Below are 19,309 nucleotides of genomic sequence, written 5' to 3' on the forward strand. Positions count from 1 at the left end.
AGGATCACAGTTGGAAAGTAACTTGTTATGTTTACTCAATTACATTTACTTGCGTAACTTTTTTGGAAAAAAAAAAATACTTTTAGGAGTATTTTTACTAAGCTGTATTTTTTACTTTTACTTAAGTAATTTTATTATGAAGTATTACTAATCTTACTTGAATAAAATTTCTGGATTCTCTACCCACTGAATGAAAAACAAATGTTTTAACCAAAATTAACCAAAATTTCACTCTGTAGTACCCTACAGAGTGAAAGTTTTTATTAAAATTTCATAATCTTGAAAGAAAATGATTCTTATTTTTTGTTACTTATATGTATTATTGTCATTTTGATACTTAAAATACCAAAATTTCCACTTTACGGCTACTTTTTACTTTTACTTGAGTAGAAATATGTTGAAGTGTCTCTACTCTTACTGGATTCTCTACCCACCTCTGTTCAGTATCATTGAGGTACACAAACCCCTCTACCATGTTAAGGTTGCAATTCAAAGGAGGTGATAGACTGAAAAAAAACAAACAAAAACTATGTATTGATGCCCCACACATGGAACTTGGTGTTTTTAGAACTTTATGGGAATGTGGAAGACAATGTTATTGGCCAAAACAGTGCCAATTGGACAAGTCACCATCAAGTGTAGGATAACAGAGATGATGCTTCGTCTCTGCAACCATTCTGCATTGGTGAAAGAGTGGCAATGGATCTTGACCTCTTTATAGAAACACCCTCAGTCACTTCATCCACATGGATGACATCAACGTGTATATCAAGACAGAATGATCAATCTGCGTGCATATTGATCAATTCCGATTTTTTTTGTGAAATCAGATTTTTTATTTTTTTTTGCATAACCCCACAGCTCACATTGATTAATATTTAAGCTGTAGTTCACATTTCCAAATATATGCGATTTAAGTGTTCTGAAGTGTTTGCTGAAGTAAACAAGGATAGTAATGGTGGAGCACGTCTTGCAATTTCAAAGTTGTTTTCCAACAGAAGCCAACACATTAACAACTTAATTTGCATTTCATCCACCATGGTTGTTTTTCTTCCTGCATCTGCATAACAGCATGCAGAATAGTGATGTTTGTCAAGTTAAGGTTGGATAAATGCCACCTGGCTGTAAGACTCTGATCACATTTAAAACAATCAGATATGAATTGGATTTAGGACCACATATCAAAGCAAAAATGGGATCTGTGTTGTTAGGACTGATCTGAAAATATCCGATACAGGTTGCATATAAGCAAAAAAAATCTGATTTGGGTCACTTCAGTCTGCAGTGTGAATGTAGCCAAGTTTAATACAATCCAATGTTGTATTAATATGTTTTAAATGTCTGTGTCAACATATTTTCTGTCCTGCCAGACTGTTCATCGAGTTACATCAGAGTAAATGTGTTGATATGTGGCTGAATGATGGCTGCATAATACGACAGGACACAAATCTGCTTTAACAGTTTTAAATCAAGAATAGTTCACAGCTGAAAAAGATCCAAAACAAGAGAAATTTCACTTACAACACACTGAAACAGTACAATATATTCTTCATAATTACAAATATTACATTACTATTTATATATGGCATTTTTGTACATTTTTTTCCATCATTTCCACTGCAGTAAACTCTCTGTTACCTAGACTGGCTTTTGAAAAAGACGTTTGGACAAAAGAAAGTCAGCTAGACTTTTATGTTGAAAGTGACAGAAATGTAACCGTTGAGATGAGCAGAAAAGTCCAGTAATCTTCAAGTATTTATCTTTAGCTTACATACCTTTTTTCTTTTGCAAAATATACAATGCAAAAACCCATCTGTAAAATGATCTAATTAGAGTTGGACATTAGACAAGATGTGAAAAAAAAAAGTCATTATGTCACTTTGCTTTAACTACTGTATGCTAAAAGCAAGATACCATAAGGTAAATGTAGTAATCCACTGGTTTTCTGTAATGATCACCAAGGCCCTTTGTATATTTTAACATACACCTCCAAAAAGATTACTTGTGTCGGATAATAGGTGACAAAAAATAAAGTGCAAAAACATATACAAAAATATCTTGATATTTTTGTATGACAGTCAAGGCTCTTTACTTTCCATAACATTTTGTGTCTTTTTGTGAAGCTATGGTAAAAACATGTCAAATGCTTTTACATAAATGGCTGATATTATCTTCACTTCTATTCATTTAAAATATTTTCCTTTGCTTGGTGTCCCTGTATTAATGTCAACACCCTGCAACAATTAAACCTGGGTGGTGTCTGTCTTAGGTTTATTGAATATGTCAGACCAACTTGTCCTCTAAAGCTGCATTGTCTTTTGTACCATTTCTCTTCAGGATAATTAAAAGTTACCTGATGTTCATTTCCTGTTCACCTTGTTCTACAGCTTACACAATAGTTTCTTGTTTCCAGAGAGGCTGGCATTTAGGGTGTGTCTTTCAACAAAGCAATTCATGTGTGTTCTTGCTGGCATTTTTTAAGATTTGAATTTGCTTTCACTTTAACACTTGGCAAGGTGAAATGATTGTGGTGTCAAGATGCTTATTTTTGTTTCGTTCTTGCACAAGTTGCCACTCCGTGCATTTATGTTTTATTCAGTTATTTATTCTTAAATGCACAAGAAATACGATTTGGGTAATTTATATTTTTGAGCAGAACCAGGTAGCCCCACCCCCTTTCAAAAATCACTTTGTGCCTTTAACATATTTTTTTCTTGTGATTAATAAACAGTTGTTATTTTCAACCATATCCATCCAAATCAAAACACAGTTGGGGCATTTTGGAAACTCTGAATATGACAACAGAATTTACTAATTCCATCTAATCTGTAAAATGTAATATAATAAAAACTAAATGTCAACAAGCACAAGTAAAAAAAAAAACTTGGTTGCATACATTTATTTTAAGTTTTATATAATTTAGCATCTTTTTACTTGTTGTCCAGCCCACCTCAGACATATTTACACTGACATAGCAGATGGATATTTAAAGAACAAATCTTTTACACTGTATTTTACATTCACACCTGCATGGTGTTCAAACAGATGTCAGAATGTTTTAATCCTCTCAAGTAATCTTGTTTGATTTACCCAATAGGTGAAAAAATTGTTTTGTCAAATAAGTTATTTTATCAGGCTAAACTTCAAGAGCCAGGATATTGTACAGCAAATGTAATACGGTGCCATAAAGAGCCAGTTACAGTGAAACACTTCAACTTCTTAATCCTCAGTCAAACCCGTAAACTAAACACACTTGGTGGCAAAATATGTTTACTGAGAATGTTTAAAATTAATTAATATAAAAGAGGCACTACTAGTGAAGATAAGAAGACAAACAGAGCTTATAATTTGTTGCTTTGCTGGCACCTCAATCAACAGATTGGGTCACATTTAACAAAGAGCACAGTGTGTTTGATATTCAGGAAAACCAAAAAGTGAAGCATTAACTTAACCTTTATGGAACATAAATTACAGCTGCTTAGCTTTGCCCTGCATTGTCAACCAAAGATGTTCTTTACCCTACACAGTAATTGCACAGTGTTATTGTTTTTTAAAAATTGATTTAGATCATTGGAATATTTGTTGTAAGTACAACTCAGCTACATCTACAGAAGATGGTGATTACACTGCAGACTACAAAGTGTGATGACAGAATCTGTAAGACCATTTTCTTTGTTTTGGATGCAAGTCAGCCGGTATATTCGTCTTCTCTGCACTCAAAACTTGTATACAGACATAGAGCCTGAAACCTGTACACTTTTAGCATCCTAGCCCGTTTAATCAGGTTAACAGCAACCAAAATGATTCAAGAAAAACAAATAGGCATCTACTTGCCTATTTCACTCCGAAACATAATTTCAGGCATTTTCCCACAGATTAACTTATATCTGACCCGTTCAGTGTGTTTGATAAAATGTGAGCCAAGTTCATTTCTGTCAAACATCAATATGACCCAGAATTCAGATGGAATCTTTAAGCTAGCTTTCAAAACCTTATTTTACGGTGGCTTGTGGATATAACCTTATACAAGGTTTCCTAAATAAATAAAAAAGTATCTGCACTGTTTTTTATTTGAGTTAATGTGCATTTTGAATGGTGTTCATTATCTTACTGTTGTAGATATACAGCTCCCTCATTTTTTAAAGACAAAGAAACTTAAGTTATTTCCGGAAGTAAGATACTATTTTTTGCCTTAGGTGCATTTGAAATGTGAAGTAATCTAGTGCTCTCATGACGGAGCTGCTGCTACAGGCTAAGTATTGTTCCCACTGCTGCAGAAGTACATCAATTGTGCTTTGCATTTATGGACTACACCTTCAAACTCTCACCTTTGCATAATGTTATTCTCCTTTGACTCATTTCCATCCCCTGCTCCTGCACAAATGTTAACCCCTTAATTGTCACCCTGAAAATACTTGCATGTCCATGAGGACACCGGTGTCCTTATGACAGCTAAGGGGTTTTAAATAGTCATTGTATGTTTGTTAGAGATGTTAGAGTCATTGTTCTTCTTATTCCCTTTTAAATATTTGTCCTTCATGCACATTTATGTTATGATACAGTGTACTGTACAAGGCTGTGGTCAAAGGCGGGGTTACTCCAGGTAAATGTCTTCTGTTGGACACGAGAACTCTACAAACTCTTTGTAGTACAACTGGAATGCTTTCCTGAAGAAGAGAAAAGAAGAGCCGTCATTTCTTACCTTTATTTGAATTTGCATACTCAAATTTTTGAATCATGGCATACAATTTGAATTATAACTAATTCTAATCTTCAAGTATATGATGGACTGCTGAAATTAAGTATTGTTTGGTGTGGTTTGGTTTTTATTTATGTTATTAGTTTTGACATTTTCTGTCATTTCCTTCTATATAAAGTTTTAAAAGTGTCTTATCATTTTTACCAAACTTAATGTTATTTTCTGTTTTATCATTTATCTACCTGTGATGTTGTGAAGCACTTTGGTCTGCTGAGGTTGTTGTAAATGTGCTATATAAATAAACTTTGACACAACTTCACCCTAATCCGCATGCAATTTAAAACGAGAGCTGCTTCTTTTTACTTTTAAATTTAGATTGTAAGTGACAGAAATCTGTGGATTGTATTTATACTGAGTTAAACAAGTTGTGTCAACAAATCAATTCGCTTACTCTGCCTCGTCTGCTTTTTGTTAATATCTCTGTTGACATGTGAAACAAGACACTGAAATGCCTTTAATTTGAAACAATCCATCAAGAGACTCACAATATCACCAACTACAGAAAAGCAATACACAAAACAATACAGCGCTTTGCAAAAGTACTTATAACCCTCAAACTTTTTAAATATTTTGCCACATTAAAACCATAAACTCTAATGTAGTTTATTCACCAACATTGATAGATAAACCATTACTTCCTTGCAGAAATGGTATTGTGTCATATACCAATAAGTGGCTAAATAAAATAAAGATAATACAACATGGCTATGAATTGGAAGGAAATGGGTAAATATTTAATCAGAAAATGGAGAATGTGACAGGTCAATATTTTACCAAAGCATCATGTGAAGTGATGCATATCCTCAATTGGACTTTAACTGGGCCATTCTAACTCATAAATATGGTTTTATCTAAATGAGGGACATCAAATTCTAGTTCTCAAGCGTCAGTGCCCTTCAGGTTTTATTATGTTTGTACTCCAACTAAGCTGATGCAAATAAAGGTATTACCTCGTCATGTTAGCTCGTTCTTCAGAGGCATGTTATTACACCGTGTATTTCGCTCACTTGTGTTGGAAATATCTAAAGCAAGCAAAACCCTGCTAGTTTTGAACGGACTTTGGACACCATTAATCTGAATCAGTCCGTTGTAGCTCTGGCTGCATGTTTCGGATTCAGGTTGTTCACCAGGATTTAGCCATGTCCATCTCCCTTTACCTTTTAAAGCATAAATTGGTCAAAATACGTAACTGTGGGGATAGGGTATCTAAGGCACATTCAGATTGCCTCAATCTACATAGTGTTTTGCATGTAAGCCAACAAGCTATGTTTTGGTCTCATCTGATTAGTGCACACTCCATGTGCATTGTTACACACTAAACGGTCTTTGAACAATGCCTTCCATCTTCTCCTGCTTCCATGAAGGTCAGATCTGTAGAGCGCATGACTTGGTTGTTCTGTTGTTGTTATCATCTTCACTGATGTTTCTTTTTGCCTGGCATGTGAGTTTAGGTCATTTCTTGGTAAAATCATAGTGGTATCGTATTCTTTCATTATCAGATTAACAAAAATAAAATAACCTTTTTGTTGGTACTAGTGTATTTGAACACTCAACACAGTCATGGTGAGCAAGGGGGTTCCTACCTTCTGCATGGCTGCACACATTTCTTGGTAAGATCATAGTGGTACCGTACTCTTTCATTTTCAGATTATGGCTTGAGTAACGGCCTGTGAGACCTTTGAAGCCTCCGACATTGTTTTATTATTTAACTTTCACAAATTTATCCATGAACATGTAGACTTTATGCAGAAAGACACAAAGCCAGGATTAGAACCTGGGGCCAACTTGCACCATCATGCAGCTCCTCTATGTCTTAAAGACATTCATTTTCAAGTTTACTGGTTACACTGAATTTTGTTTGGGTATCGGAGTAAATGTGATTAAAAATAACACTTTTCAGACTTTACTTTATTAAAATTACTTGAAAATCATGTATAATGCTTATCCCACTTCGGGTATTTACTACATTATGTTGTAATATGACAAAATGTGAAAAGGTCCAAGTGATATAAATACTTTTGCATGCACTGTGCATCAAAGAGTGTTTTTAAATAACTAATCTAAAGTTATCGGATGTGCACCAACTTACCCAATTGACTCGGCAAGAGGTTTGGTGGAGTTTTCAGACACAAATACGTGGCAGGCAAATCTCTGATCTGCTGGGTGCTTAGTGATAAAACCAAAATACCTGTAGGTTGAAAAAAACAACATCAAACAGGATATGAGAATCCCACTCACCTTAATAATTTCAAAGTTTTGATTTGTTTTTATACAGTGACACCTAGTGGCAATTTAAAGCCACCACATGTGGACCGTAAGAAAAGGGAAAAACTTACTTGCTGTTTTTAGGATGGTAGCCACAAAAAGAAACATTCTTTAATTGGAAGAAGTGACTGCACTCGTTACTCTGTTGACAAGACACAGGTAGAAGAGGGAGAATAACATTTCTGATTAAAATAAAAAACAACCCCCCCTCAATAAAAAGTCAAAAATTACACCACATGTACTTGTTTCTAACTGTGCTTGGAATGGATTTGAGTTCAGGATCTCTGGTTGGACAATTAAAACAATTATGTTTTGTTTCAATCAACTATAAATTTATTTTACAATGATAACAGAATCATGCTTTCTTGCATTTGATACTTTTAAATCAAGGGAATATCTACAGTAATTCATATGCAGCGTAGAACCACATAACATGACAAAGTTTGGTTCTATTGTGCTTTGATAAAATGCTGACCCCTACAGATTTTTTAATGGTTTCAAAAGTCCTTGAAAGAAATTACTTTTTGTGGGGAAAATCGGCCAAATTTGATATGCTAGATTGCATGTTTATATTTTACATGGAAAAGAAAAAGTACCAAAAAGAGTCTTACTCTGTCAGAAGCATAATAATCCTCTTGAACTGCAAGCTTAATTCCTTTGACGCTGATCTCCAGGACACAGAAGGACGGTGGGTTGAACTTGACTGTCATTCGTCTGTTGTTGGCAATCTGAGGGACATGATTATGATTTACTTAATAATATTAATTAGAAATTCATCAAATATAAGTTTTTAGGTTAATACACCTCATAAACAAAAATAAAATAACCTTTTTTTGGTACTAGTGTATTTGTACACTCACAGGTAAACAGTCATGGAGAGCAAGGGGCTTCCTACCTTCTGCATGGCTGCACACAGAACATCATTTCCTTTGTGATACGGCACTTGGACTGAGCCAAGGAACTTCAAGCGGTATCTGTCCATCCACTCACTGCTCTTAACTGCAAAGAGAGGAGAACAAAATAGCAAAAATGTATGAACAGAAATTAAAGGCAGGAGGAAAATAAAAGCAATTGAAAACTTTACTGATTGCCAATAAAACACTTCAGCATTTTTATATAACTCTGATAAAAAGCAGGATTAGTTGGATTCATTCTTTACTTTAGTGTTTCCAATTGTACTGTACAACAAAATCAATTTCATTAACTACAAGGAGAGGAGCTTCCTAAATGTATTTCCAGCAAATCTGATAGAACTTTTTTTTTCATGCACTTGAACCATCTTCATTCAAACATCAAGTTAAAGATGTTTTTGAATGATTTTCTAACTTCAAAATTGAAAACCAAAAACTTTGTAGACAATACAAGTAAAAGTTGGCATTGTTTGCTGCTCTTTCAAAATTACTGTAATTTTAACATCTGGACATAACAGCTGTGAAAGTACCTTTGTAGCAGTCAGTGTCCTTGTTCACCTCTATGGCGTAGTAAGCGGGGAAGATTCCATGCGCACCAGTTCGCATGTTGTAACCCTCGTACCAGTAATCCTCTCCCTGGACCTCCACCAGCAACGGGTCATCCACCTCCAACTCCAGCTCATCATCATGTCGAGGCACAAACCTGTTGAGATTTGTTAAAATTCAACATTTAAATTGGTAACGGAAGAGCAATGACAGTGCAGCGAGTTGGGAGGTGCCAGGCCTTTAGGCTCCCTGGACAGATACAGGAACCTAACAAAAAATTAGGTGGGAATTAGGAGTACAATTTTTAGTGAAAGTCAAAGCAAAGATGTCATTCTTCATAGCACTGTTTTAAAAGATTGAAATAAAACAAATACAGCTAAAGACAGCGCTCCACTTATTTTTCACAAGCTATATTTACAACTGCAGCACAGCTTGATTCTACGGGAAGACAGTAAAGTAAGCTTCTTTTTGACATTGCTTCAAAAATATTTCTGTATTCTTTTAGATGATTGTTACCCAGTTTTTCACACTGGGTAAAGTTGCTAAAGATGCCGCTAGTAATATGGGAAGGAAGGAATGAATATATGAATGCTTTACATCTTTAATGCTAATGACCACTTATTTTTGCAAGGTAGTACAGCAATGTTTCACTGAAGAGAGCAATCTTACAAGACAGATTTTACATGTACTTTTCCTACATATGTAACATTTATGTTAGCATGAGTCTAAAAACAAATACATATGAATTGACATAGAAACTTTGATAAACTTACAATAATCTAATTTTAACAAATCAATAGGTTATTAAATTACATTTCAGCAATTACGCCTGCAGTTTAAGTTTTTAATTATGTAGAATGTTTAATACATTTATTCTTTGCATTATTTCTCATACATTCTAAAGCTAGACATTGAAAAGGCATGTAAATTTATCATAAACTTTATGCTTAAAGGCTTGTAAATCGGCTTCATACAAGTGCATATCAAAGGAAAATCTATTTTGAAGCACATCTGCTCCCAACAGTTATTGACTGCCCAGTGGGCTATGTAAGGACAATGCCCCCCTGCATCATATGATGTCTTGCTAGATAAAGACGCTCTTGTTCTGTTGGCTGCGTTGCTGTTGTTTTGGTCCCTGCTTCCCACTGCCTGGAACAGCCTGAGGTTTCCAGTAGCAGCTGGAAGCACTCAGTGCTAACTGGGGTGAAACTGCATAAAGTCCTCCGTACTTTATGCAGAGAAAAGGACAACATAATTGCCATACTGAGATAAAAATACAGACACAAGTCTTATTTGAATTTGCCACGACTGATGATTTATGACAAATATTTTTGGCAATCCTCAATGAAGCTGTAATAGTGTGGTAAAGCTTTACAGTCATCCTCACCAAGTTAATAATTTGTGCCATGAATAAGAACTGGTGATATGGATTAAAACATTTATCTCAATATTCTCAGGGAAGTATTGCAATACACATATAAGTGATGATAAAAAGCAGTTAAAAACTCTTTCCTGTCTTTTTTAGTGATATATGGTTACGGCTGCAATTCACTGCAGTCCAACTACTCTAAAAAACCTAATCAAAAATATGTAACAAGAAACAATATGCAGATTATTTAATAGGCAACTTCAGGACACCAGACACAGTAAAAGGTGAAGTTTTATTACTAAAAAGAACATGATAGACTGCATTTAATTATCATTTAATTATATTTTAAATAGATTAATATTTGTTTCTGGTGTCTTGGAACAGTGGGGAAAAAAGTCAAAATTTCGAGGTATGCAAACATCATATAAAGTTTAGTGTCAAAAATGCTGCTGATGAAATATTTTGCAATAACAATGAATGTACAATAATAGCCGATCTCTAGTGGGAATTAATTAAATGAGGAAATACACTTCCTTTTCTATTCAGTGTCATTGGTCTTTGCAGTATGTAAATAATATCATGTCAACGGCAGCAATTTAAGTATGAGATCAAATACAAAAATAATGTATAATTTAATACAGACTAGTTCATCCCTCATTCATGCAACTCTTTATAAAACCGATTGTTGTTTCAGTAGTAACATTTGAGCTCAAAGTCACTTCCATTAAATATGATGAATGTGAAATTATATGGATTAGACAGAAATCCTTTTAGCACAGATATAGGTATCACAAAACAATATTTGATGGGAACTGTGTGTTTTTGCCTTACCTGTATACTGCTCTGTGGGTCTGATCTTTCTCTTCCCCATTTATGATACAAGAATATAAACCAAAGGACTCAGCACCTTCAATAACAAAAAAGAAATCAGAAATATGAGGAAAACTGACATAAAAATAAGACTTTACAGATTACAGTGGCAGTTTTTAATAGGCCCTTAGTGCAACTAAAAAAATCCAATTAAACTACAATCAGGTTACTTTTAAGCACAGAAGGATCATTAAGAGTCCATAAATCACACTTTAATTGGATGTGAAACTGATGAGTTTGTGTATTTCTACCTACATTCCCTTGAGATTACTTGCTTTATTCTGAACTGGGTAGATTAATTGCGGTGGTTCTAAAAGATTTCAAAAATGCTCATAATACAAAGGACAGTAAACCAACACCAGAGTACAATACAGATGGCATAGAAACACTGCAAACAACAAAGCCCAACTGAGAAATAGATGCTTTCCATGCACTCAATGAAGAAATTGTTTCAGAAAGAAGCAAATCACTGCCAGATGTTGTTTGCTTTTATGGTGTTATGTTGACTAGAAAATCAAAAGCTTTTGTTGCTAAGATCTACCAATTAGCCAGAATATTCATATGGTTTAAATTTAAATGTTCCTGGTGACACTGGAAATCTATGCTATATGAGAACACTCCGAATTCTAAGTATTTATATAAGGCATTATTCAATTCAAAAATACTTTATTAATTCTGAAGAGAAATTAAATCAAACTATTGCTATAAGTCTAGAATATTATGTTTCCAGCTTAACTAGGCAAAATGGTCAAATTATTATTTGGGAAACAGCTTTATATTAGGGGGTAAGATCTCTAAAGGAGGTTATGCACATGGTTTTTTCTCATGTATATTGTAAGTAAATTAAAATAAAGTCAAATTGTTTAGTATCTTTCAGCTTATACACTGTACAAAGGTAGATTAATGGTAGGAGGGACTTACTAGAAGAGCGAGAACGACCATTCATGAAGACATTAAGGAACTTCTTGGAGAAATGCAGATCTTCTTCTGGTGTTGAGTCTTCAGAGAGGCAAGCTGTGGCTTCCCTCTGCGCTGCTCCGGTCTGTTGGTCGTGTTCCTCGTCTTCATCTTCCTCGTACTCTTCCCCGATGGCCGACTCATATGGAGAGGAGACGCAGTTATCGTAGACTGTGGCTGAGTCACTGTCATCACTGTAGCCTTGGTAACACTGTCTGAGACTGACAAGCTCCAGCTGAGCGTGTTCGTCCACCACTAGTGTGTATTTCACCGAGTCATATGTTAGGCTACTGGCTTCGGAGCTCATGGTAGTCCTTAGTATGGCAGGTTTACTGCCACCACCGTCTCCATTTCCTGCTGTCTTTTTCATCTTCCTGTCCATCATTATTCTGTCTACATCCTCATCCTCACCACAGTAGCTGTCATCGGTGGCGTCCACATATTCTACCGATGAGCCAGCCCTCAGCATGGCACCTGCTCCTGTCCCCTTCAGGCTGAGGTCTAGTGCGACAGAGCCTTGTGCTGAAACAGCCATGTTGGGTGGTGTGATGAGAGACTCTACACAGGAAGCATAGGAAGGTGGAGGGACGTAGAGCTCGTCCTCCTCAAAAATGGAGGGGTTGGTCCGGTCTGGGAGGGGCTGATAAGGAGGCGGTCCCTCTGTATCAGAGCTTATGGACATGCGCCCTTGCTCAGTCTGCTGCGAGAGAAAAGGTCGCTCCTGAACATTGGGGGGTTCCAACGGGTCCGCTGATCGTTGCACTGGAGTCAGATAAATCTCCTCTGTGGGTTCCAGATGAACATCCGCCTGGTGGCGAATCTTTTCTCGGTGGCCCGAGCTGTCCGTCTTACCCGTTGGGTACAGAGGAGCGGGTGTGTAGTTCTGCGGCGGTGGTGGTTGGGGTGGTTTCTCCTGCAGCTTGGAGCGAGTTGCAGCCCCTGAGCTTGAGCTATGCGAGCGCCCCGAGGAGTGGCTGTGTCTGCAGGGGGCGTCGGTGGAGGTTCCTCTGTCTTTGGTCTGTGCGGCCCCACCCTGCACCTTGTCCTCGTCGCTCAGACAGCTGTGCTCTCTTGGAGGTGTGAGGTCACCTACAGGAAGAAAGGATGCAAACAAGGCCATGCAGACCGCCACACAGACAAACACACAGCCACACAGGCACATACAAAGGCCAGGCACACAAAGAAAGTAAGTACACATGATGCAGACATGCAGACGGGAGAGACAACAGAACACAGAGCCACGAAGACGAATGGACATGGCAGTGAATCCACAAAGACAAAAGAAAAACCAAAGCAGAAAGAGAGACAAGTGGAAATGGTAAGGCAATGCTAGGATTACACAGATAAATCCCCCTTACTCATCAAATTCAGAGCTAGGATAAGGTGCCTGCTGTGTTATGTCACATGTTACGTCATAATCCATCGCCAGTAAATCAAAGCATTATGTTATCATCCTATCTTTCACACAGTATTGAACTGTGATGAGACAGCTCCTTCTGGTCTTTTCTTAAAATAAAATAGAAATGCATCCACACAGAGAGCATAAAGGTGATCTGGTCAGACAAAACAAAAATTCCACTTTTTGGCCTACATGCAAAATGCTATGTTTGGCAAGAACCAATACATATTGTTGGTCACACTATGCTAAGAGGATGTTTTTCTCCAGCACTTGGGAAGTACATCTTCCCAAAAACAATAAATAATAATCTGTATAATCTGTAGGAAAAAAAATTATTTATGAGCATTTAAAAAACACATATTAATCTATATTTGTTAAAAACAAACAAACGAAAAAACACTTTGCATTTCCTTCAGCTAACTCCACTCACCATTGCACAAATCCAATCCAAGCTACTAAAGATACAAATACAGCAAGACAAACCAAATTAAAATTACACAAGTCCTCACCACAGTCGAAGGAAACTTCAACTGAAACAACCTTACTCAGAAGCAAGCTTTGTAAAAGACACATTTACAAAGTTTAATGTTGTTCTGTAAAGAACCAGTAAAATGAAAGCTCACCTGTTTTAAGAGGGGAGGACGAGCCTGAAACCTTTTCCTGCCAGCTGTATTTCTTTCCGAATGAGTTGTTGTTTAATGTGTCCTGAAAAAAGAGGAAGGGAAAGGATTGGTGAGAGGAAAAGATGGATATAGATGTAAACTTAGAGAGACGACAAAAAGGAACTATGTTCCAAAGTTCGAGGTGCCGGTATACAGTGTAGTCAACAACTTTTGTGAGAGCATTACATGCACGAACACGCATACACACACACAATGACTCAAATGAATGAGTGGGGATTTCTTTTGTTCGTGCTTCGTGGCATGCATTTAAAGGGACACAACCTTTTGTAAAAGATTCTGGGAGCACAAAGTTCATTCACACAGAGCTGTGGTTAACTCAGTTTGAATTAGATGTTACAATTTTATCTGTTCACGAATTATAACAGCATTGTTACTGTATCATCTCAATAGCAATATCATTTTACATCAGTGATGACTAAATAGTGGTATTAGTGGTAAAGAAAGCATCATAGCTGAGACACATTATCTGCACGTTTCTCATCTTGTAACAATAAATGCAGGAAAAAAAATCTCGGAACTAATAAAAACTGTAAACTGTAGTCTATTTAGAAATCTGAAACTCAAACCCATGCTGACTAGGTTGAGCTTTCATGACTGTGTTGTTGGAAACTAGCTTTAGCCTATCTATGAGGAGTGGGAAGGGTGGAAGCAAAGGAGTTAGTTTTTTTTCACAGTTTATCTGTCGCATGTTACACTGTCATTATATAGTAACAGTTTCAACAAAAATGTAATAAGTATATGTTTACAAAAAATATCTACTGCAGCTTTAATTCAAGTACACAATATGGGATATTTTCATATTACAAATAATGCATAGTGCTGAAAACTTTAAAAACATATAATTTAGATCAATAGGAAAAGACTTTGAATATGGTGTGGTAATACACATTACCAATGGTTCTATGAGCTTCAGCCTTACTGTTGGAGCAACAGAGCTCAATTAAACAAAATTGCACAGACAGAAGAAGGTGATCAGAATCACTGAAAATGAGCAGTAATGTTCTCTGTGACAGAATATATCCTAAGAGGAAAAAAACTAAGTGTTATGATGGGACAACATGAATGCTTTAAAAACTGTCAAAAAAGATTATACATCAGACTGCTGTTTAAGATCAGCTTTTCATATCGGACACATTCAAAAACTACTGTATGTTTGGGTTTAAAAGAGTTTTATTTAATTTCCAGATATAGAAAAACACCAGACAGAAGAACTGGAAACTCCTGTGACGGCAGTGTGTCCCAAATTAGATGCTGTCCTCCTCTTCTACCCACCCACTACACATGAGTCATCGTTCTTCTACATTTACCAGGCGGAAACTCAACTGTTGCTGTGGTAACGAGAGAATCAGCAGGTGGGAGACTGCACCCATAGATCTGGGAAGATAAAGATTTTACCACTGTGACAAGCTGATCATGGCTGGGGAGAGTGAACTCAAAGGAGTCAGTGTTAATAACTAGGATGGTGTTGCTGTAATTAAACTGGATTTCATTGTTGAATGTTTTCCAAGATGTCTCAGACTGTGACATTATGTCTGATGAACTTCATTGTCCTGGCATCTTCTTTTGCACAAACTGATAAAAAAACAGACCATCTTCCTGAAGGGGCAAAGATGAGAAGGTTTCTGCTCCCTAAAATTAAAATCAAGTTTTAAATTTGGCAGGACATAAAAATTAGGATGTGGTAAGGTCAGGAGAATCGTTCACTTCTCAGCTGTTTTCTGCAATGTCACCTCATGCCAATTGAACTGGTTTTGGTAGATCCACTACTATAAACTCCGTAAAGAAGTTTGCAGATCTAGCAAATCCCTTACTAAAACATGCATGTACTTCAACATAAGTAGTGTGTCTTAACTAGATGAGTGATTAGCCTTAGACTTAGATTAACTCTGAGGAATCCTTTCTGACATGGCCATCTGTTCCTCTGTCTGTTGGCTCACTGTACCCATGCAGATTTAAAAGGGACAGTCAGAAAATACTTTCTCTGTCAACAAAAATATGTTTTTTCTCTACTGTAGGCCAGCTTATTTACTTTGTATTTAAGTCTCAGTAGTCTAATGAACTGTTGAGCTCTGCTTAGCTCAAAAAACTCTTGGTTGCTACAAAAGTATGTACAACTAAACATATACACCATGGTTCAGTAGTACAAATCTGCTGACCTGGAAACGGTCCTACTGTGTCTTCTGTCTCCTTTTACCCCCATTTTGTTACAGTACAATGTGAGAGGAAAGGTTGCCTGAAGATTATAAGCACTCTGTATCCTACTTACTCATCTTGTCTGACTGAAGCTGCTCAACATTTCACTGTTTAAGCCTCAAAAACTGTTAGGAAAAATTAGGTTCCACAAGAGGAGCCTAATTAAATAAAGAACAAGTTGACTTATTGTGCTATGAAAAATTATGTTTCTGTACATTATAACAAAGATATTAAGACCAAACTAGCACTCATGAGGCTCAAATGAGAAAACAAATATTTAAATATGGCTAAATACAACCTTAATTGATTCCCAGACAGACAGTAATAATCTGAGCAGCTGTGCTCAATGTGGCAACAAGAAGGACACAGACTCCAGCTGCTGCTGCATCGCATGCAAAATAAATTCTTAGACAGACACTGTAAATCAGCCGTAGCAAAGGGAAAATTGGTCTAACCCTCTGAGCAGGATACAAAGCAACACCTGTTCAAAGATCACAGTGGTAGGAACTAATGCTGGCTGTAACAGGCTCACCAACTAAAGCATTACCATTGGTTTACTATGATGAATTAGTGATGTGTAGGATGTTTTATCTTCTTAGTGATGAATTCAATGACTATTTGAACTATTGGAAAGCTGAAATGGTTGATAAACTGGAGACATCTAGATGCAGATGACCTAGAAACAGCAATAAGCTCAAAATGAAAGTGTAGTTGGTTCATCATTGAAAAACAAAAAGAAAGGCTAGACAACCTTCCAAAATTGACTGTTCAAATCCATATTAGGAATAAAAACAATTAGATGATTGTTAAAAGGATATTCCAAACATCTTAAAAGGCTCAGACTTTATTCCAAAATGGTGCTAATTTGTTGCATACAATTGTTGATTTATTTTGGTACTCTATAATCCTTCCATTCATGTTGAATGGCTAGGAATCAATGTCCCTCACATGTTGCAAAATAAACTTTTACTAAGCCATCAGAAAGCAAAACAAAGCAAAACCAGGACAATGGAAGTTGTACTGACCCACTTTCAACATACGCACACAATATCTGGTCATTTCTCTCAAACAGATTATGCACAACAAATGTCTTAGGGCAAAATAAGTCATAATCACAGTCGTAGAGAGTGACTTGAAAACAACCAATTACCTACATTCCAGTTTGACTCTAGTTATCAATCAATGCGGTCAAGTTTAATTGACTATTCAGGTTAAAAGGTTTTTCATCTAAGGAAACCCAGCAGATTACATTGACTTTCACCACTTATTCCTCCTGCACAAGCAAGTAGAGCCACAGGACAATCACTTGCATTATATCTTTGATTTTGTAACAATCCTTCATTCTGAGCATGAATGGAACAACAGCTGAAAGGACACCTTTCCTTTAATAGGAAGATACGTCCAGAAGAAATGTGAGGAAACATCTACAAGAACCAACTGGGTGACATAACTGGGACAATGGTAAAGCTGCTTTAGTTCTTGTTAATGATGAGAAGTCTCTATAGGGAACTCTTGCTTTGCACAGACACTAGTAAATGCCAATAGAATGCCATATGGGTAGAGCCCTAAATATCAAATTGTTAATTTGACCCAAATCTTAATGGCATTTGGCCCATTGCTTAGGGTTCAATTAATTCTGTGAATAATCTTTAACAAGTAAAAAGACCAAGTTTTAAACTGCTTAACCATAAACTGGTAGAAAAATCCTCTACTATCTGAGGCAAAGAATAAAATTTGATTCAGTCAAAATATATACTGACCGACTATTTTATCAACTTCACCTCACTAGTTCTGGGTTTGACCCGGTTTTTCCTTCAGAACTGTTCTAATTATGCATGGCATAAACTCAACAGGATATCAGAAACATTTATCATAAATTTTGGTCAATATTGACATGATACCACCACAGATTGGTTAGCTTCACATAAATGATGAAAATCTTGTCAAAGGTGCATTGTTTGGTCAGTTGGTACTAGGGACCCTAAAGTGTGCCAATAATTATATATCCCCCTCAGCACTATACCTCTACTATTAGCCTGGTATGAAAGGCAACATGGGTCCATGCTGTAGTGTTATTTACACACTCTGACACTGACATCTAAATATCTTAGCTGACTCATTGGACCATGCAATGTTTTCACATTCTGCTATTGCCCATATTTGGTGGCCCTGTTCATATTATGTCCATAGGTTGCTTTTCTTAGCCAAAACTGTATATCTTGCCTAGATATCTATGGCTCTCAAGCATAATCAGAAATGTACATTCTTGCTCTATTAATGTCAGCAAATAAGAGAAATGATTGACAGATAGAACTCAATGTTTTAATTTCCACACATAGTTGCACTATGCTGTCTATCTCACACAACCTTTTTTCCCCAAACACTTATATGTGTTTGACTACAATACTAAAAAGATTTCCATTTTGCCCTATACTGTTTGGCAACTACCACTAAAAGTATAAAATTTGTGCTAATTGAACACCTTGTAGAGAAAATAGCTCTTCTGTTCTCACACAGACTGACTTACTGAACAAAACCACTCACATCACGAGCTCTATTCAAGCACAAACAGAGATGGGCACCAATGGGAAAAATGTGTCTTGACAATTGAAGCCGTTGTTTGGTCTAGAAAAGACATCCTGTCAGGAGAACAACTGTAATGAATTCTGTGGAAATGTCAACTGTTTTGTTCATCCATCCATCCATCCTGTTTTGTTAATCTTTTCTCAATTTTGAAAACACGTTTTTTGTTGTTTAATGGAATAAACACACATAAGGCAGTCAAACACACAAATAATCTTGCTTGTGATTTCCACTAGCACTGTGCTCTGTCAGAAGTGTGCAGGGGTGTGTGTGTGTAGATAAGATAATCCAGGCCATACCTGTGAACGAGGCACAATAGGGAAGAGGTTAAGGGTCGTAGGTCTTTTGGGTCGGTATGTATCCATGGTAACAGGTGCTCCAGAGTCCTTGGTGACTGGCGCACTTGCAACAGCGGATGCCTTCGAGGTGTCTTTATCACCGCGGTAACCGTCAGCACCGTCAATGAGTTCCAAATGCAGCATCTCTGCCTGAAACTGGCCAACTGCTCCCAGTTCCACCCTCCCCGACATGCTACTGGTTCCTCGCCTCACACGGCCCTGCAGGGATTGGAGGAAGCACAGCGTCAGTCAAAGGAGAGGAAGAGAGAGTGGCACACAGAGAGAGAGAGCATGTGTGCATGGGATGAGGAGATGGAGCTAACCAATTAGAGGCCGTTCTGTCTTCAGCAACAACAGTTTCACTGACAACAGTTGGCCACCTTAAAAACAGTACATACACAACTGATTTATAGAATCCTCTTATTTAATGATAATG

The 19,309-nt window shown here is 36.7% G+C and overlaps 1 protein-coding gene across 2 annotated transcripts in view; it reads right to left on the reverse strand.

Moving 5' to 3' along the window:
• Nucleotides 1-4,166: 4,166 nt before the first annotated feature.
• The window catches only part of mapk8ip1b (mitogen-activated protein kinase 8 interacting protein 1b), a 45,134-nt gene continuing 29,991 nt past the window's right edge, over nt 4,167-19,309 (reverse strand). For both annotated transcript variants that reach the window (XM_032560485.1, XM_032560486.1), the window contains exons 3-12: nt 18,835-19,092; nt 13,700-13,781; nt 11,642-12,766; nt 10,682-10,757; nt 8,466-8,638; nt 7,920-8,023; nt 7,636-7,752; nt 7,096-7,166; nt 6,849-6,947; nt 4,167-4,667 (exon numbers count right to left, since the gene is read on the reverse strand). In XM_032560485.1, the coding sequence (XP_032416376.1) occupies nt 4,595-4,667; nt 6,849-6,947; nt 7,096-7,166; nt 7,636-7,752; nt 7,920-8,023; nt 8,466-8,638; nt 10,682-10,757; nt 11,642-12,766; nt 13,700-13,781; nt 18,835-19,092 (2,178 nt within the window). In that variant the 3' untranslated portion in view covers nt 4,167-4,594. The remainder of the gene's footprint in view (nt 4,668-6,848; nt 6,948-7,095; nt 7,167-7,635; nt 7,753-7,919; nt 8,024-8,465; nt 8,639-10,681; nt 10,758-11,641; nt 12,767-13,699; nt 13,782-18,834; nt 19,093-19,309) is intronic.

Source organism: Xiphophorus hellerii, chromosome 4 (genome assembly GCF_003331165.1).
Source record: "Xiphophorus hellerii strain 12219 chromosome 4, Xiphophorus_hellerii-4.1, whole genome shotgun sequence".
In the NCBI taxonomy this organism is placed as follows: domain Eukaryota; kingdom Metazoa; phylum Chordata; class Actinopteri; order Cyprinodontiformes; family Poeciliidae; genus Xiphophorus; species Xiphophorus hellerii.